General features: G+C 42.8%; 2 protein-coding genes across 20 annotated transcripts in view; one reads left to right on the top strand and one right to left on the bottom strand.

The window, feature by feature from the left end:
• dlg1b (discs large MAGUK scaffold protein 1b) overlaps positions 1-2,968 on the bottom strand; it is a 100,682-nt gene extending 97,714 nt beyond the window's left edge. For 3 of the 11 annotated variants that reach the window (XM_085140629.1, XM_085140628.1, XM_085140630.1), the window contains exon 1: positions 2,191-2,955. In XM_085140629.1, the coding sequence (XP_084996755.1) occupies positions 2,191-2,209 (19 nt within the window). In that variant the 5' untranslated portion in view covers positions 2,210-2,955. Of the gene's footprint in view, positions 1-2,190 lie in introns of all 11 variants that reach the window. The other 8 variants (XM_085140632.1, XM_085140625.1, XM_085140621.1 and 5 more) reach the window with 7 other exon arrangements.
• A 10,799-nt stretch (positions 2,969-13,767) lies between these two features.
• Positions 13,768-20,681, top strand: part of LOC146496935 (uncharacterized) — a 66,814-nt gene continuing 59,900 nt past the window's right edge. For 3 of the 9 annotated variants that reach the window (XR_014870656.1, XR_014870654.1, XR_014870651.1), the window contains exons 1-2: positions 13,779-14,375; positions 15,140-20,579. Coding sequence is in view for 1 of the 9 variants with exons in the window: in XM_085141037.1 (XP_084997163.1) it covers positions 14,192-14,375; positions 15,140-15,246 (291 nt within the window). In the remaining 8 variants the exon portion in view is untranslated. Of the gene's footprint in view, positions 14,376-15,139; positions 20,580-20,681 lie in introns of all 9 variants that reach the window. The other 6 variants (XR_014870650.1, XR_014870653.1, XR_014870652.1 and 3 more) reach the window with 5 other exon arrangements.

Genomic DNA, 20,681 nt, shown 5'->3' on the forward strand with positions numbered 1-20,681 from the left:
TCAAGCTTAATTTAGGCAAGAAGCCCGAATCCTTCGGCTCACGCTGGAACCAGCAGAGAAAACTCCGATTAAGGCATAAAACCATCGAAACCATAAAACAACGTGGAGCTGGAAATGCTGGCAGGAGGACGCTGCACCAGAAACATGGCTGTGGTTGCTTCGTCACGTTGGATTGGTCAGTTTAGGAATCCTTTTTTTTCCGTCTCCAGGCCTGTGTGACTGAACGGTTCATCTTCATCGATACGCGTTTGAACATTCAGCCATCACGAAAGTGACGTGATGAAAGAAACACGTCAGCCACGATGTCGATAAATGTCCCCTCGCTCACCAATGTTCGAGTGTCTGTAACGATCCTGATATCTGCCAAAGTCTCAGAGATCACATCCTGCCAGCATTAAACTGCCCGAAACAAAAGCCTCAGGATCCTGTTCACTGATAACGTCCAGGAAGGAACCAAGTCTACATTCACAAAGCGCCAAAAACCGACTAACTCGAGCTCAGAGCGAATGTTTCACTGAATGAAAACCTCTCGAATCAAAGAAGAAATAAAGCTTTTCTGCTGAAAACCTGCACACACGCCTGAGTTAGAAGGTGTAACACTGTGTAGCTGAGGTGGAAACCCACAGATCTCATTTTAAAGCCACATTAATTGAAAGTATGAACTTTAAATACAACATAAAACATTTAATATCACACTCCTCCGTCTTCTGGTTTATTAGGCAGTGAAAGTTTGAGACAGAGATTGTGACGGCCTACAAACCCTCAGCTGACCTGATGCTTCAGCCTGATAGCTGACCTCACAGCTGACCTCACAGCTGACCTCACAGCTGACCTCACAGCCCACATGTCAGTTTCTAAACAGCAGAAAATTACCTCAGCCAATTAACAGCTTAAAATTAAATTCTCTCTGTTTGTGTCTTTGAGGTTTGACCCAAATCAACACATCTGCGCGTCGCTGTGAGCACTAAAACGTGGAGCTTAAATACACGATGATGATGAACGCTGGTGCGTTATGTGGTGTGAGCTGCAATGGAAGCTGCCAACTTTAAAAGACTTCATTTAAGTATCAGCTGATGTCTTTCTGTCTGTCAGCTGCATGAGGTTTGTCAAATATGTGGCCCGAGGACCAGAATGGGTCCTATTCAAGACAGTGGATTTAATATTTCTATATTTAAATATTTGTTAAAGACACAAAATGCTGCTGTTTGCTTAGAAAATCTCCACCTGTGAAGGTTTTTAATGCAGAGGGACAAATACTTTTTCAGCAGTGATGTCTTTATAGTTTACACTGAATAAAAGGAACATTTAGTGGTTTTGCTGGTGCAGCCCACCTGAGCTCAGACTGGCTGTGAACTGCAATGACTGAAACACTGAATACTTTGTGTAGTGACTCATCCACACTGACGGCACAGTTTAGGTTTGTTTTTGCAGTTTGCAGAAAAAAACGATCATTAAAATGTTTCTTGTCTTTTCATACTGAGAGAGGCTAAACATAATTACTGTGGATAATTAGGAGGCATTTGACTCACCATTTGCAAGGCTTTTGAAATTATCTTTATTTTTCCTGGGATTAAAGTGGAGGTCTCCGTACTTACGAATGAGTTCACTAAATGAGAACATTTTTCTAAATTTTTACAGTTAATCTAATTCATGAAATGTGCAGTTAGCGCTGGGAACGAGGTGAATCTTTCATTGACTTAAATAAGTGGCTTTTCTTTAACTCACTGCCGCCACCGCCGCGGGCACAATCTTTATTTTTCCCGGGATAAAAGTACAGTTATACACGGTTAATAACGTGTAAACTAACTCAGAATATTTTTCTAAATTTTTACAGTTCATTATATTCCCAAATCGCGCGCTGACTGCTGAGGACGAGATGAATATTTTATTCATATTAGAGTTTATTTTTAGTTCTCCACACAAGGTGCCCCATTTACAACTTGGTTAGCAACAGTGGCTAACCGGCTAGCTCCTACTTTAACTGACTTCACCTGACTTGGCACGGCTCCGCTCAGCTCAGCAGGGCCAAAGCGAGCCGTGTGGGCCGTGTTTGGCTCGTGTGGCGTGTGAGCCGCTGCGTGTCCCGTGTTTGTTCGAGTCCTGTGTGTCTTTAAAAACGAAGGAGCAGCCGGAGTTTGAACGGCTAGCCTGCTAGCTTGCTAGTTAATATGTGAAGTGAAAGCGGCTTACCTTTCTTTCTCACTGGCATGGTGGTGGTCTGGCTCGGCTCGGCTAGATCCGCCTCAGCCGCATGCAGTCCTCACACAGGACGGTTTTTGTTCGCGGTTCCGCCGGATAAACCCGCCGCTGTCACCGCTCCAAGTCAGGGCTGAAGAAAATCCCTCCGAGCCAAAAGCCCTCCGGACGGAGCGTCGGGGGGCAGACTGGCACAACAACAGCGAGCCTCCGGGGACGGCTCAGCCAGCAGTCCCGCTAACAAGTGAAGCTCCGCTGAGCTACCGACTCTCACAGATATAGTTCCCCGCCGGAGAGGCTGTGTGCGCCGGCGTGCACCGCGCAGGCTGACTCTGGAGCTGAAAAGTGCAGATCTGGCTCGGACCGAGCGGGACCTGCAGTGTGCCAAAGTCCGGGAAACACCCGCTGCTGTGCAGGCGGCGCATGCATGAGCTGCCCGCTGCTGCTGGGTGGAGGAGGAGCGGCTCCGGAGCTCTGCGGGTTCGTCCAGAAATAAAAAAAAACTTCAAAGCCAGGCTGGCGGCACACCTACACTCACTTATCCCGCACTGGTCCGCACCGCTCCGCCGTGTCCCCGCCTGCGACGTGCATTCGTGTCAAACTTCTGTGAAATCCCTCCTCCTTCCTTCCTCTTTTTTCCTCTTTTCTTCTTCTTCTCCCTTCTCCTCCTCCTCTCCCTCTCCAGCACCTCCCCAGGTCTACAAATTCCCAAACTTTCCTCCAAAATGGCGACTCAGGGAGCTGGAAACGTAAACCATGTGATTTCCAAAAGCCTACCCCTCCGACCTGCCGCCCAATCATGCAGCTCACCTACAAGGCCAAGGAGGAGGAAGAGGAGGGTCAGGGAGGAGGGAAGGAGGCAGGGAAGAGGCAGCGGGGGGAATAAACTTTGTGAAGGGGGGGGGGGGGGGGTGTGAGAGAAAGGAGAGAGGAAGGAAGAGGAGTGAAAGTTGAGGAAAGCAGAAGGAGAGGTGAAAGGAGATGGAGGTGAAAGCACAAAGTCAGGCTTCTGTTTTTATTTACACCAAATAGATGTCGATAGAAACGAAAACAAACACGTAGAAAACAATGAGATAAAGAAAATGTAGATCATAGAAATGATTAAAAATAAATCAGCTGAAATAAGAGGCGAGAATTCAGAACACCCAGAGGACTCTCGCTGTGTCTCCTTTGTGTTGAAGGTTTAATTATAACCTGATAAAACTGGCGTTTTGTCCATCGAGCCGCTCCTGTATTAGCACGAGTCTCTGAAGGCGTGGCACACCTTGGTTTGGGCAGCTTCTCATTGGACGACCCATTTACCTGCATCTGTGAACTCACTGATGCTCAGAGACGCTTGAAGCATCTGCAGCGGCTGCTTCAGGTTTCTGTGCTTCACTCATCGTTCCCTCAGCTCTCACTGAGTCCAGAGAAGAAGGATGAATGGATGCTGCATGAAGATGGCATGTTCTCCCTAACATGTAGCTCACTTACATACATGTTAACAACCCCATCAGGCTCCGTTAGCCAGCCTGTGCTTCACATGACGGGCTCCACCCTCCTGCAGCTGATGAAGCTGTTAACAGTGGGTGGATGCTCCAACTGCCCAAACACAGTCCACAGGTCCAGGTCAGGGGTGAGCTGAGGTGAAGCCTGTGTCCATCCAGCTGTCAATCAAAGAGACCACGCCCCCAATAATGCAGATTTTATGACTTAATACAGTTTAAACAGGTGAGTTATGGCAGTACAGGTGTTACGGAAACAGTTTTGTATCAGGCTGTAAACACGTTTATTTCTGCTCTAAGTTTTTAACATGAGTCCATGCGGACTGACTGATGGAGCCTCTGGTGGACGTTAGAGGAACTGCAGGCACGCTGCTCAGCAGCAGCAGTGATCCACACACGATCACTGCTGAGTCCAAACAAACAACATGGCAGCTGCCAAAACAACCCGCTGGACGAGGCCGAGAAGGTTACGTCCATATTTAATGTGGTTGTAGCGTCAGTGGCGAGGAGGTCAAGTGTAAGTCCCACTTTGCTGTTGTTTGTATTATTTTATTTCTCAGTAATTTGTCCTAAATAACCTGAACGCATCAGGCTGACCCCACTTTGAGCTCATACACTGGCTTACTTCACTGCACTCACGCTGACCTTTACAGCACAGCTCATTTATTCTCTGAGTGCTAATGGACACTGAGTCACGGCTTTCCCAAAGAGAGCATTGAAACAGAAAAGGGAGAAAGGAGAGAAGGCAACGTGATGGAAGGCTTTCTAAAGAAAGAACAGGCTAAGGATGGTTTGGCTATCAGTAGTGGTTAAATCTGAGATCTGCTGACATCAGGCAGCCTTCAGCTTTACTGTATCCAGACCTGCTCTGAGGTAACGGGACGTTTCACATCACAGCGACAGCACTTCCTGATTCAATAAGAAGGAAAGAGGAATGTGTGCAGGGAGTCACATGTATATGATGTTTCCTTAGTTCACTGTAATGAAGCACAGGCAGCACACTGACGTTCCCGTGTACACTCTCTGCATCAGTGAATCAGCAGCTTACATCTGCAGGACCATCACACCGCTCCGTGTGACGTCTGCAACTCGTGGGTTCGATATCATCCCAGAAACAATAAAAAACATCAATCACATCCCTGCAGATACACCTGCTCGCCCACAGCGCTCGAACTCTGCTGTTACGGTGTCAGAAACATAAAAATATCTGGATACATATTTAAAATTCACTCCACATAAAGATAATGACATTGTTTACAGTTATTCTTTTTTTTTTGTCTGTCCCGTTTGGCTCTTTTTTATCAGAATTATTGTCTAAAGGTAAAGAAAGATGCCCAACGGATTTACTTTACCAAATGGACCAAATGATTCACCTTTTATTGTTTATTTTATTTTCAGTAGCTGAACACGGGACAGACTTGACTGGGGAAAAGAAATGGGAGAAAGAAAGAGGGAAAGAAAAAGAGCTGAGAAGAGGGACGGGGACAAAGGGCAAAAACCAACAAAACCTGGATCGCCTGTTGAGAAAGAAAAAAGAGAAAAGAAGCAAAGAAAAAGAGCAATACAATAAACAACATCACGATGATCTATGGGAATATGACAGTAAATACTAAATATTAAACATTATTGTGCAGCACGTAAGATTGACAGCACAGTGTGCTTTGAGGTAGGAGCCAAAAAGGGTGTTGTTTGTGTGTGTGAGCACCCGTGTGTACACCTGTGAGCATGGACGCGCTTGTTTTTAAAAGGTTCCTTCATGTAATGATCTGCTAGAGGGTGTGGGGGGGCCACAGCCCCGTCCTCCAGGGCATGAAGCAGGTATGGAGGAGATCAAGACTCCAGACATCCAGAGGCCCCCAGAACACAAGAGACCAAGGAAGACCAACAGAGGGGCAGCCGAGCCACTGTCCCAGAAAGAGCTGAGGAGAGTCCCAGATGAGGGGTCACTCAGCAGCCACGGAGCAGAAGCCAGGGGGGGTTGCAGTGACGTGCCCGTGAGCTCCGCCGGCAGCCAGCTGTGCCTGAGTGACCTAGCCCCAGGCCGAAAGGCCGAGGGCACCCCACCCCCGAAGTGGCCCGAGCGAGCCCCAGGCTCCAGGCCCCGATAAGCAGCCACCAGGAGTGAGCCGGTGTGTACCTGGACGCCCACCCCCGGACACAAAGAACCACCAACGCACCGATGTCTGAGGGCGTCTGCCACTGGCAGGGGAAGTGGTGGGGGGAGATAGGGAGATGTCCCTGTTTACAGTTATTCTGATGTGCCGTGATGATCTGGATGTCTGAGCGCTGCAGGATGATGGAAGCAGGGACCGTGAAGGTTGCTCTGAGGCTGATGGGAAGGATGAGGACTGAGTGTTAGGAAAGGTTTAGAAAACAGACTTCACATTTTAGAGCTTTTTATCTCACAGGAATCATAAATAATTCAATGAAAACAAAGAAAATGATTCATTCTTCAGCTCAATAATCCAAGTAAAACACGTGTAACCGTGATTAAGCTGTGAACGGCTCTATGGGAAAAAAAGAGGAGGTCAAAATGTGCTGAGACTCATGGACGTGCTACAGATCTGTCAGCAGTTAACAGTTCATGTCCTAATAATCAGTACAGCTGTCCACACAGCTGGATGAACGAGATGAAAGGGGACTCTGTGAACATGGCCCCAGAGTTCTGTGTTACGGCCCTGGGCAGCAGCCCCAACCTGAAACTGGACTCAGGTGCATTTTTGCCACAAATGCATTTTTTATTTGTGCTGATTACAGGATCCTGACAGTCCCGATGACGCTGCTGGTGGGACCGCTGGTGTTGTGGAAGTTTGCGCTCTCTCACTGACCTCCATCTGTTATCATGCAAACATGTTTTTAAGTAAAGGGAAAGCAGTTTGTCATTAAGTGAAATACACAAAGATTTTCCCTCTGTGAGCGTCTGATTTAGTCTGATTTGGTCTGATTTGGTCTGATTTAGTCTGATTTAGTCTAATTTGGTCTGATTTGGTCTGATTTAGTCTGATTTAGTCTGATTTGGTCTGATTTAGTCTGATTTGGTCTGATTTGGTCTGATTTAGTCTGATTTTGTCTGATTTAGTCTGATTTAGTCTGATTTGGTCTGATTTGGTCTGATTTAGTCTGATTTGGTCTGATTTGGTCTGATTTTGATTTAGTCTGATTTGGTCTGATTTTGATTTGGTCTGATTTGGTCTGATTTTGATTTAGTCTGATTTGGTCTGATTTTGATTTGGTCTGATTTAGTCTGATTTGGTCTGATTTGGTCTGATTTAGTCTGATTTGGTCTGATTTGGTCTGATTTGGTCATCAGCAGGTATTTAAGATGTTTCAGCATAAAGACTGAAAACAGAGCTGACAGCTGAAAAATGAACACGTCTGCTGTAAATCCAGGTTTTCTTTCATGTGCCAACATAAACGTGCTGTAATGAATTTAAGCCTTTGATTTCCACACAGTAAGGTCAGAGGTCACGCTGCGTCCCCATTGAAGTACAAATCCAGCGGCTGGTCACTGTGAAGATGAAGCACCCTCCTCCTCCTCCGCCTCCCGCTGTGAAACATCCCTCTTTGTCTCTCTTTGTCTCTCTTTGTCTCTTGTGTCGCCTCTCGTGTGCTGATGCAAACCACTCGAAGCTCTGGCCCAGATTAAAGAGCGCCGTTCTGGTGAAAGGAGGAGGCCTTTATTTTTAGACGGTCATGTTTAATGAATGACCTCGCTGCGAGTCCCAGGCTCGCCGTCTGAAAGTACAGAAGGAGAGCCCGCTGTGCTCTCACCGCCAATCCACACGCCTCAAACACGACAAGACGGAGCGATGACCCGAGCCAGAGAAGCTGCTGATCTCCAGCCAATCAGAGAGACTCGTGGTCTGATACCTTCAGACTGTTGTGATGAAGTGCGAGGAGCAGATCACGTGATTCTGATGTGGGAGTCACGTTATTCTAACAGCGTCCTTCATTATGAATGAGCTGCAGGGTTCCTGAGCCTCTTCTGGTCATTTTATTTTTACATCCTTTAGATGTTTTTTGTGTCTCATTGTGCGCTCTGACCCACAGCCACGACATTACTGACCACCAATACAATAACTGCACATATCAGAGCGAGACACAATGAGCCTGTGGTTCATTTTTCCTTTTTTACTTCCACTTTCACCCAATCAGGATTAAAACAGATGTTTTTGGGTTAAATCATGTTGTAACCTTCAAACAACGCCCTGACATATCTGAGAAACTTCCAAAATGACTATTTGGCATCCTGAGAGCAGCTCAGTATTTATGTCTGCTCGTTTGTTAATAAGACCTGAAATTTACGATCATTTTGTGATTGATTTCAGTGTCTGTGTGCTCGTTTTGTGCATCTGTCCATCCAGTTATTGGTTGTTGTGCACATCTTCACGGCCCTCTAGCACAGTCGTCTTCTGAGCTATAAACAGTGACGATGATAAAATTGGACCAAACGCTGCATCAGCACTGATGAGGGAACAAAGGACGTCCAAACAGAAACAAAGCAGTCGCTGAGTTTTCTGCAGAACATCTCATCAGCTCGTCTCCAGCACCTGAAAGTCTCTGTTTGTATCTGTCTCTGGAGATGCTGATTGGATACCAGCCTGTCTGAACACTCGTGTTTCCAGCTTGGTCAGAAATTATGTTCAGAGTTCACAGGAGCAGCAACGATGAGGTCAGAGGTCACATAACAACACTGGACATGGAGGATTATCATCCAGCATCTTTTGGATCATTGTTTGATTTCACTTTTTAACTGTTTAGTTTAAACTAAAATGACTGTTTTGATCTCACTGGGTCGTCACTTCCACATTTTACTTAGTTTTCTTAGAGGTTTTTGGTTCGGGATAATAAAAAGTTTAGTCTCTCTTACATTAACTAACACTGACGCTGAAAAATGATGCGCTGGGGGACAAACGGCTGCGATTGTTTTGTGTTTGTGATCCAGGACTGTGGCCCAGCAGGCTTGTTTGCTGCCATATAACCGTTTAAATTGAGCTAAAGCAAGATATGTTTATAACTTTATATTATATTTAATATGTTAGTTTAAAACACAGTGTAAGGTTTCTTTATTGCAGCAGAGCGAAAGATCCACACAAAGATTTCTTTCTTTAAACAAAGAAAAGTCTTTGACTCAGTAAAACCAGCAGCTGTTAGTTCGTGTTTCTAAATCAAACTAAATATTTTAAAAACATTTAAAATAAATAAATATTCATTTCTTTGGAACCTTATTTAATGCGACTGTTAGACGTTCTTATCAGTTAGAAATAATCTCCAGCAGAACTGTGGAGCTGAATTTAACAGCAGATTAAAGCTTGGATATCAAACTCCACGATCATTTCATTTTGACTGCATCACTTTTATTTCTTGTATTGATCCTGCAAATAATAATAAAAAGCTTATAACATGTACTGAAGATAAAAAGTTGTGCTTCTTATGGATCAGTGTCCTTGTAGCAGTGAAAGTTAGCACCTGCACCAGGTTAACCTTCTCTCTCTGCAGCGCCCCCTGGTGTGGATACTTCAGTTTGCTGGCTGATCATTAACCAAATTAAAGTCTGATATGAAAACACTAGAAATGAGAAGTTTATAAATTAGTGGTGCAACAGATCACGGTTTTAAGTCACGGATCGGCTCAGCAAAAAAGAAAAAAAAAAAAAATTGTAACATTTACTTATTAACTTTTTAAGTATTTTTTGCCTGTTAAAAACATCCAACTCAAGACTCAATCCACGCAATTATATAAAAACAAAAAGGTGCAGTACAGGGCTTTCTATCTACCACTCCACTGTGATATAATGAGCGGTCACGGTCACGTAGCTTTCCGTTGACCTGGAGCTCCACCCGTTTGTAGTTGGGCAACAGAAGATGCGTGGGACAGTTCAGCCATAACTTTAAACTTCTCCTGCTCATACATGCCTGGGTACGATCTCCCACTGAAGTGGACGCGCAAATCATAGCGTGGCTCAAGCACGTTCATAGTTTAAACCCCTTGTTTTGCACAACAGAATACGGCCTCCCGTCTGCAGCTAAACACCCCAACAGCTTTAGCCCGGTTGGACTGGGCAGCAAAGGGCTGCTTAAATACCGCAAACTCCTCTGCTCCTGCACTTGGAGCGCTACCGCTGACCATAGCTATCGCTTGACAGACTGACCACGTGCACCATACACTTTTTTTCCTTCTTTTTCGACTCTTCGGATCACGTGCGTGACGAACCATGGAGTTGGATCGGTTCGGGTTACGGATCAACCGTGATCCGCTGCACCACTATTACAAATGTTGCTCTGTAGTCAGTAGAAAGGATTTCCGCTCTGGTTGCACTTTTGTTCTGACTCGCTGAGATTAAAGTTCAGTTTAAAGAATAAAGAAGCTGAAACAGTGATGGAGAAACAGGGTGGAGAAGGTCAGAGAAAATGAAACTGCAGACAGTGGAGGAAACAGGCTGCAGGTGTGTTTTCCTCCTTTGTTCATGCTGATTTGTGCCTGTCCATCATTTCTGAGCGGCTCCATGTTAAACTGACTTAACGTTGTTTGTGTTGATTTTTACACAGCAGATGTTCCTGTCAGCGAGGCGATGATACGATCTGCAGGACTTCATTTCATTTCCATAAATTTTCACTTTTTTTTTGAAGATCTGTTTCCCGTCTGCCTCCACTCAAATCAGGTTTCTCTTTGATTTCTATAATATGACTTATCCTCAGCGCCCATGACTTTGGGTGAGCTTATTGTAAATGACGTTAGAGAACAACCATGAATCATATCCTCTGGACTGTTACTGTACACTCTTCTTCATCATCATCACATTTTTCTTTCAAGCAGCAGCAGAAGCTGATGAATCACCTGTGATCAGAGCATCACTTCTGCACAGTTTGTTTCAGGATCCTCCACAAATACGACCATAACATTACTGATGTGTATAAAACACACTCAGTCACGTCTCTGTTTGCTTCCATAATCATTTTTCAGTGATTAAAGTCCATGTCAAGCAAATCTTCTGAGAGGAAACCACATGAGTGAAAGTCACGGCCAGCCAAGACATGAAAACAAACTCTTATCTGATTCATCAACTGATGAAAAATCAACCGCCAGCCAGTCTGATGATTAAGTAGATGTCATTTTTTATAGTGCAAAGCTTGTTGATTTTAATGTTTCTTTCAGATTTAGAAAAATTACAGGAAAAGTCAGAACGTGGAGGTGCAGCACTGTGATGTGAAGCTTTAATCTTGTTTTAAGTTAAACGATGTAATGGTGAGGAAGCACGACGGCAGATAATGAGACATTTTTAAAGAATCTTTGCTTAAAAATATGTTTGTCATTCATGTATGAACTTGATTTAAACCGTTTCTGGTCGAGTTTCCTTGATATATTATGAATATGTGTAGATGAGATAGAATCAAGATGTCTGTGATGTTTTGATTTGCAAATCATTTAGTGTCAGGAAATGTAAACATGAGGGATCAAAGAGAGGTGTGAAGTGGATTAGAAAGAAACAGTACAGCATCATCAGTGTAGAGTAATCAATAGGGGTGGGGGAAAAATCGATACTGTGTAGTATTGTGATATTTTGTTTGCTAATAATGTATCGATACAGGGACAGCAGAAATCGATATTTTGTTACAAAAAGGTTTTTGTGCTCTGACTTCAGAGCATGTTGATCCTTTTTCTGAGCAAGAATCCTGACATTCCTTCACTGTCCAAATGTGTTTCACTTTTTATGGCAGCAATAAACATGACAGTTTACTTATTTTAATTTAAGACATGTTTTATTTTAATTAAGTTTAAAACTTTTTTATTTAATGTAAAATTATATTTTGTTTTAATTTACTTTCAAATTCTTCAGTTGCTGAAGGGGCTGCATAGTTTTCATAAACTGCATAGTTCAGAATAGCTATAATTGTACCAGATGGTTGATTCAGTTAAGTTGGACTAGACTGTAATACAAACCGTTCAGTTTGTCAACAATCAAACTGAAATGAGAGAAAGACTGAGTGTGAGACTTTGATATTAGAGAAAATGAATATTGATAAAGTTTACCTTTATGTACAGAATCTGAATATCGCAAAATATTTTTAAAAAATTGCAATAATATCGTATCGTGCGTTAAGTATTGTGATAATATCGTATCGTGGGATGTATGGTGATTCCCACCTCTAGTAATCAATGGAATATTTTCCACTCTGGGAAGATGATAAATAATCTTGTGAAACTCCCATAATTCAGAAATGTTCCACTGTAGCCTTACAGCAATCATGTGACAGGTTATTAGGATGAGTTCCTGATGACTTCAAACACAGAGAAACAAAAGCATTTTTATCAAACACAAATGACAACAAATGAAAGTAAATAAATGTTGTAAATAACTCAGAGAAATGTACAAAAATACTGATTTTGACTTACGACAGGACCAACATGGGTAAATCGGGAGCTGTAGTTCATGTTCCACTTCAAACTGGTTTTGGACTGACTTTGTATGGAAATGAGCAGCTGCACACTTAATAAAATGCTCCCTCCAGCAATTACAAATCTCTCTGAACGCTGTGTGAATGTTTAGGATGGATGTAGAGGGGATAATATCCTCATCTCCTCTGTGAAGGACATGAAGCAGTTTTCCAGAATTCCTCCTGCATGTTTGCAGGAATGTTCTCAGTTCGACACCACGACTGAAACACGCATGAGCCTTCAGACCTTCAGCGGCGGCGGCGGCTCAGATGCTTCGTGTAAAACATGTGGCGAGCAGGATTTATCCTCCCATCTGCACACACAGCCGTGTGTGAACTGTAATGTGATTACTGCACATGTCATGTCAGTTTTCATCCTGATCTGGACAACATGCTCATAATTAATCTTGGCATAAATCGGGACTTTGGCAGCCTGAGCCTGGCACACACACACACACACACACACACACACACACACACACACACACACACACACACGTTTTCAGCACTTTTGAGGACGTCACGTTGACTTACATTCATCTGGAGATTTTAACACCAAAGTTTAAACTGAAATATTTTATCTGATATTTTTACATCATGGATACATTTTGTTCTCAAATGAAAGTGAAGCGCTAACACCGTGAGTAATACACATACGCACACAGCATGCAGCTCAGACACTCCTGATAATCACTGATGCCGCCAGTCTGGCTCCCACTTACATCATCACGCCATCGCCTTTACTCATAACATAAAAACATGTTGTTACATGACATGGTTACATATTTTCACTTATATTTTCACAACAAATAATCCTAATAGAAGAAACTTTGCATGAGGTAATGAATCAATAAAAAGCCTGAATTAGAATGAAGAAGAACCCCATCAGTGACTCAGGGCTACAGAATGAGTCAAACACAGCCCGTCTGATATATGACAGCAGATGAACTTTGATGATGAGGAAATGCTGTGAAGATTTGTTTGAGTTTAATGGTTAAATCAACAAATAACCGTCGGTAAAAACATAAACAAACGAGCAGCAGGACAGTGTTGGCTCCTCGACATCGAGCTGGATGCTTCAGAGATGATGTGGTTAGTGAGGAGCGCCTGTTTCACTGCTGCTGTGCTAATGTCTTTAAATATTCAAAGACTGGAGAGAAGAAATGCCCGGGACCATGCTTTGCTTCTTATCATTGAAATATTTTAAAGTGGGCATGAAACGCATATAAGGGTAAACTTTTACCAGCCTGCTCTAAAAACAGATTGAGCTGTTTGTGAAGCTGGATTTCAAAAAGTCTTTAAAATCAGTTGTGAGAACATGTGCAGCGCCATCTAGTGCCAGTTCTTGTTAGCTGAGCTGAAATTTTAAACACTTAAAGTCTTCATTACTTCTCAGATCACTGGTTTATTATCAGCTTCTTTTCTAATGTTTAAACTTTATTTTGGGACAAAGCTGCCAAACCTCTGAAACAGTTTTTATTGGATTCAACTGGCTGTGCAGCACAGGTGTGTACAATGATGTCATGGTGTATTTATATCACGTGCTTCCCTGTCACATGATTCTCCCGTAAGTGTTTCTGGTTATCTCCATGTTGGAGCGTGCTGCCCTCTTGTGGCAGTATGTTAGCGGTCTCTGAAAACTAGCCTACTAGCGGTTATATGAGATCAGAACGATGCCACCTTAAAATCAAACTGAAAAAAACGGATTGAAACTGAAAAAAATATTGAAATTGAAAAAAAAAATTGTAAGCGAAAACAAAAAAATTACAGTTTCAATTAATCGTTTTTCACTATCAATTTTTTTCACTTTCAATACAAGATTTTTCAGTACATTTATTTCAGTTTCTTTTTTTTTTCAGCTTCAATATTTTTTTCAGTTTCATTTCAAGGCGGCATCATTCTGATCCCATATAACCGCTCTGCACTACGTTTAATTTGTGGGCGTGGCCACTGTCCCGTTAGCAAAGGCTGGAGCGTGTCAAAAAGCGCGGGGGAGCAGTTTTTGAATTTTCTACACATGCGCACTGTGGATAATTCTCTGACGTTTGAACGGTAGCTGTGACTTTCGCGAATTGCATGCCGGGTGCTAGTGGCAAAACAAACGCGCTTCCACTTAATGAGATCGGTTATAATTCTTACACGCACGCGAAGAAACACGACGCAGCTGCTAAGTTTGGGCGGGCTGGGCTGATTATATCATTTTATGAATTACGATACAGAGGAGTCCGCGGGAAACGGCTTCATCACGTCATCGCTGGAGGTAATGAGCATTGTAATTATCATAGTTTGTTGTTCTGGTGTGTAGCGGGTGCAGCGGGTCGCGGGCTTTTCAGCAGGTTTAGTTGCAGTTTTCAGTTCAGCTTTGCTAGTTTGAGTCTCTTCATCACTTTAGCATGAGCAGCCAGCTGGACGTGTCAGACAGACATCCCAGTGTCAGGAAACAAACGCACCCCTCGCTGTGACCTCAGGGTTTAGCTCACTGTAATAACACTACACGTACATTTACTCAAGTACTGCAGAGAGAAAGTAACTTTTATTGACTCGGCCTGAGGAATAAATTGAGTTTGTGCTGCACTACATTTACTTTAGTTACATGAGAATGTGTAAATATTGAATCTGAGGCTGTAAATCAGAGTACACAACAGTGCGTTTACAAGGAGAGCGACCTGCAACATGTTCAGCAGCAACATACAAGAAGTCATATTAATGCAGGACTTTTATCTGTACTGGAGTATTTTCTATGAATGTCTCCTCCTCTGCTGTTCATTGTCATTATTCATTTTTATTATTAAGTTATTTGTTTCGAAAGTAAATTCCTGAACAGCATATTTGATCTTTAACTCTCATGTTGATTGTTTGGTGAACAGAAGCGAAACAAAACGTGTCACAGTCCAAAAACTGATGGAGTCACATGTCTGTGCGTTTGGTTCAGTGTGACTGGAGAACAGTGGAATAGTTTGCAGTAAAAGTCGCAGTAATCAAAGTATTTTTGCTTAAAGCTCGCTGTGTGTATTTTGACATTAGACGTTCTCACCGTGGGAACGTCGGACATTCAGCTCACCTGTGAGGAGCTGTGGAGGATTTTTGTCGAGGAAAGTCTCACGTTGGCTGGATGTCGAGCAGAGCACCAGGTCAGTGTGAACACACACACACACACACACACACACACACACACACACACACACACACACACTGTGGTACCATTGTGGTTCAGATGAATCAACACATTCTAAACCAACACTGGCCCGTTATACGAATGATTTGATTTTGTGTGCGTGTGTTTTTCTATCCTCCTGGGGTCCATGGCCTGTGTGTGTGTGTGTGTCGTGGGTATGGAGTGTGTGTTGTTAAACAAGCCCTGCCTGTGTCAGCTGATCGCTCTGTCAGCGTGTTGGAGCATCAACAACGACGCTTTTGTCACCGCTGACGACACGAACAGCCGCCTAGACTCACCATGCTCGCTCGCTCTCTGTGTCTCTCTCGCCGGCGCTGCAGATTCGCGGAGAGCATCGTTCGTTAATCCCACTGTCACCTGAACGCCGCAAACCTTTGTCACACCGCGGGGCGCGGGGGTCGGGCAGCTGTGTGGCGATGGCGGCGTTTTGTTTGTCGATCATTATCTGCTCGTGCAGGAAGAAGAAGATCAGTTTCTGCTTTGAGTTTTTGAAAAAATAACACGTTCACAACTTTACAAACTGTTTGGAGACAGAAGTATAAACATGTTTGATTTCACTTTTAAAAGAAACCAGATTTGATTCTAAAGATCTGAACTTGAGTCTAATTTTACAAACTTGAATCCTCGTTTCCATCTTTCATGAGTTTAGTTTGTTTCCATGATTAAACCTGATTCATTAGATTTTATTCCTGTGCCATGCAGCACGTAAACATTTAAACCTGTTTCAGAGGCAGAAGTCTTTTTACCTCGGACATCCTCAGTGAACTTCCTTTGGTCTGGGACCAGTCTGAATCCAGGTCTGGGAAACTGGGTGATATCGCAGGAAATTCCTGCACCAAATAACAGCAATTTAATAAAGTTCAGGCCTGAAGGCCGGAGGAGACGTGGAGGCTCCGAGCTCCCTCTGCTGCTCCAGGAAGGAGAAGAAAAAACAAACAGCTTAAAATAAACTTCAGTCCCAGCGATGGTAACGTCACCAGCCTTAATCCTCAGACTACACCGATGTTGTTACGCTGAAGCGTCGGGCAGTTTCAGGACGCTCGGCTCAGAAGATGTTTGTGAAGAGAGAAGAACACAGACTGCAGACACGAGGAACGAAACCATCTGATGGACCTGCAGGTGAGTCACAGACCGAACGGATCATCTGTGGAAGGCACGTTAAAAATATGAATTTAAAACAGAAGGTCAGGACCAACAACCACGAAACCCCAGGAACAGGACCCAGATCAGCACCATGACTCACAGCTCACACCAACCAGCAGGTCATCAGGTCAACTTCCACAAACTCGAGCTGTTCCTGGATGTTTTTAAATGTGACGGCTTCAAGGACAAAAAGCTGCTCAGCGTTTAAAACCTTTGATTTTTCACAGGTTTGCAGGAACAAACGATTTAAATATAGCTTTAAAATTTCAGTTTAAAAAATATCTTCCAACTGTGATTCTTCAAATCCTCCAAACTGTCTCCAGACAGCAGGATAAATGATTAATATTAACTGTACTGCAGCATCGAGCTCTGCTGGCAGCGATTTACTCAAAAGCGTCTCGTTCACCTGATTTTCTGCCACATTAATCAAACGCTGTCCGTTCACATTTTTGACTCATTGATCCATGAATCACTATCGTATCACCCTCATCAAAAAAACTGCGAGGTGACACGAAACTGTGACCTTAATGAAAGGGGACGGGTCAGCAGCAGGTATAAACTCTCTGTGGTTGTTTGAGGAATCAACCACCAGGGGGAGCCACACAGTCAGGCTGCAAGTCTGCTGGTGATCGATCAACTTTATTTGGATGAATGAAACGAGCAGATGTAGCAGCAGGAGAGGAGCTGGACACAGGATGACGGTATGAAGATATTATTTTATTGTGAATGAAACGAGTTGTGTTGTTCAACAAAGTAAACAGCTGTGATTAATTTGACCTTGAAACATTGGTTATAAATAATGAATGTGTTGTTATTTCAGGCTCAGCCATATACAGTTAATGCAATGAGTCAGTTTAGCTTGTGTTTAGGAGCTCTGTTATTTCTGCCCTTGCACTAAGCAAAAATGTGTTTTTGTGGTTTATACTTTAGTAAAGTAAAGATTATTTTATGATAAATGGTTTAAAGTATATATTTAAAAATATATTTTCCTATAATATAGTTTTTAGTCCTGATGATTTTGCTGTGAGTCATAACTTCTCTGGTTTGTGCCTCAAACGAACATAAATGGATATTTTAGATAATAATTTAGTTGCCTGTGTGTGGTCATTGATGATACATTAAACATAGCTGTGCAGTTAAAAATAAATATCTTGATTATTATTTTTTCAGGGTGGCATTGATCACAGCAGGAAGGCTCCTTGGTGAGACTTCCTGTGTGGAGGTTCTTCCTGGGTGGGTTCTCTCCGGCTTCCTCCCACAGTCCAAACACATGCTGGGTTTACTGGTGACGGTGTGAGAACACGTGATTGTTCCCTGTGAGGGATCAGAGACCTGCCCAGGATGTAACCTGTTATACTGGACGTGCACATCTGAAAACAAATGGATGGATCAACTTTCAGGGTCATTATTGAAATATTTTGACCTCTGACCTCGTCCTTTGTGTAGCTGAGTGATCCGAATCAGACTTTTTACCTACTTTGACCTCTGAATGGAGGTCAAAGTTTTTACCTGTTCGTTCAGACATGAGCAGCATGTGTTGTTTGATGGTTGGATGTCTTACATTTACTTTTCTTTTTACCTTAAATCCATTAGATAATGTACTTTCTCTGATTACAATGTATCGAGTGATGGAAGTTATTATAATAACCAGGAAGTAATTAGCTAGGTTGGTTAGATTCCTACAGGTCTTACTTTAATTATGTAAAATAATTAAGTTTTACATTTTTAGGTTTTCATTTTTTTATAAACTGAGCTGAAACATCACAATCTGAAGATCCAGAGTTTTACTAACTTTTAATGGACACTTGTGCTATAATTCTGGTTTCAGAATAACATGAAAAAAGCCTGAAAGAAGCAGAAAGACCTTCAGTCAGCGTCTGGGACGCCTGAAGACGTCCTGACCTGTCGCTTCATACGAGGACGTGTACAACGTGCCCGTTACGCTGACTGATGGAAACACAGCCACCGACTGTTATGGTTTTATAAAACATTTATGATACTTACTGCTTTTTCTCATACAACATATTTTTTTTACCTGGTTTCATGCTTAATTCTTATATTTCTGTTGTATGGGGAAAAACATCCATATGGCTTTAGAGACACAGGCCAAACACAGACTGATGATTTTCCAGGGCTCTTTCTGTTTGAGCTGCTGGCTTTGGAGTGTTTCTGTGCATCACCTGCAGGGATCTATAATATTATCAGATATGTCATCAGGTGAGTCTTTGTGGTCGGAGAGTAGTAGCATCCTTCGTCCTTGTACTCTACAGCTACAGTTTTATTGATGCGTTCAGGTAACTCACAGACCAACAGAGGATTTGTATTCAAGAGCTCCCTCTGCTGCTTCAGGAAGTCTGACAAACACAAACAGACTTCAGAGATGTGAAGGAGAAGAAAAAACAAACAGCTTAAAATGAACTTCAGTCCCAGCGATGGTAACGTCACCAGCCTTAATCCTCAGACTGCACCGATGTTGTTACGCTGAAGCGTCAGGCAGTTTCAGGACGCTCGGCTCAGAAGATGTTTGTGAAGAGAGAAGAACACAGACTGCGAGGAATGAAACCATCTGATGGACCTGCAGGTGAGTCACAGACCGAACGGATCATCTGTGGAAGGCACGTTAAAAATATGAATTTAAAACAGAAGGTCAGGACCAACAACCACGAAACCCCAGGAACAGGATCAGCACCATGACTCACAGCTCGCACCAACCAGCAGGTCATCAGGTCAACTTCCACAAACTCGAGCTGTTCCTGGATGTTTTTAAATGTGACGGCTTCAAGGACAAAAAGCTGCTCAGTGTTTAAAACCTTTGATTTTTCACAGGTTTGCAGGAACAAACGATTTAAATATAGCTTTAAAATTTCAGTTTAAAAAATATCTTCCAACTGTGATTCTTCAAATCCTCCAAACTGTCTCCAGACAGCAGGATAAATGATTAATATTAACTGTACTGCAGCATCGAGCTCTGCTGGCAGCGATTTACTCAAAAGTGTCTCGTTCACCTGATTTTCTGCCACATTAATCAAACGCTGTCCGTTCACATTTTTGCCTCATTGATCCATGAATCACTATCGTATCACCCTCATCAAAAAAACCTGCGAGGTGACACGAAACTGTGACCTTAATGAAAGGAGACGGGTCAGCAGCAGGTATAAACTCCCTGTGGTTGTTTGAGGACACAACCACCAGGGGGAGCCACACAGTCAGGCTGCACAGCTGCACCTTTATGACACAAGTCTGCTGGTGATCGATCAACTTTATTTGGATGAATGAAACGAGCAGATGTAGCAGCAGGAGAGGAGCTGGACACAGGATGACGGTATGAAGATATTATTTTATTGTAAATGAAAAAGGTGTTTTCAATGAAACGAGTTGTGTTGTTCAACAAAGTAAACAGCTGTGATTAATTTGACCTTGAAACATTGGTTATAAATAATGAATGTGTTGTTATTTCAGGCTCAGCTCAGCCATATACAGTTAATGCAATGAGTCAGTTTAGCTTGTGTTTAGGAGCTCTGTTATTTCTGCCCTTGCACTAAGCAAAAATGTGTTTTTGTGTTTTATACTTTAGTAAAGTAAAGATTATTTTATGATAAATGGTTTAAAGTATATATTTTAAAATATCTTTTCCTATAATATAGTTTTTAGTCCTGATGATTTTGCTGTGAGTCATAACTTCTCTGGTTTGTGCCTTAAACGAACATAAATGGATATTTTAGATAATAATTTAGTTGCCTGTGTGTGGTCATTGATGATACATTAAACATAGCTGTGCAGTTAAAAATAAATACTTGATTATTATTTTTTCAGGGTGGCATTGATCACAGCAGGAAGGCTCCTTGGTGAGACTTCCTGTGTGGAGGTTCTTCCTGGGTGGGTTCTCTCCGGCTTCCTCCCACAGTTCAAACACATGCTGGGTTTACTGGTGACGGTGTGAGAACACGTGATTGTTCCCTGTGAGGGATCAGAGACCTGCCCAGGATGTAACCTGTTATACTGGACGTGCACATCTGAAAACAAATGGATGGATCAACTTTCAGGGTCATTATTGAAATATTTTGACCTCTGACCTCGTCCTTTGTGCAGCTGAGTGATCCGAATCAGACTTTTTACCTACTTTGACCTCTGAAAGGAGCTGCACAGGTACCACAGCCTTTTTACCTGTTCGTTCAGACATGAGCAGCATGTGTTGTTTGATGGTTGGATGTCTTACATTTACTTTTCTTTTTACCTTAAATCCATTAG

Source organism: Neolamprologus multifasciatus, chromosome 18, assembly GCF_963576455.1.
Source record: "Neolamprologus multifasciatus chromosome 18, fNeoMul1.2, whole genome shotgun sequence".
Lineage (NCBI taxonomy): Eukaryota > Metazoa > Chordata > Actinopteri > Cichliformes > Cichlidae > Neolamprologus > Neolamprologus multifasciatus.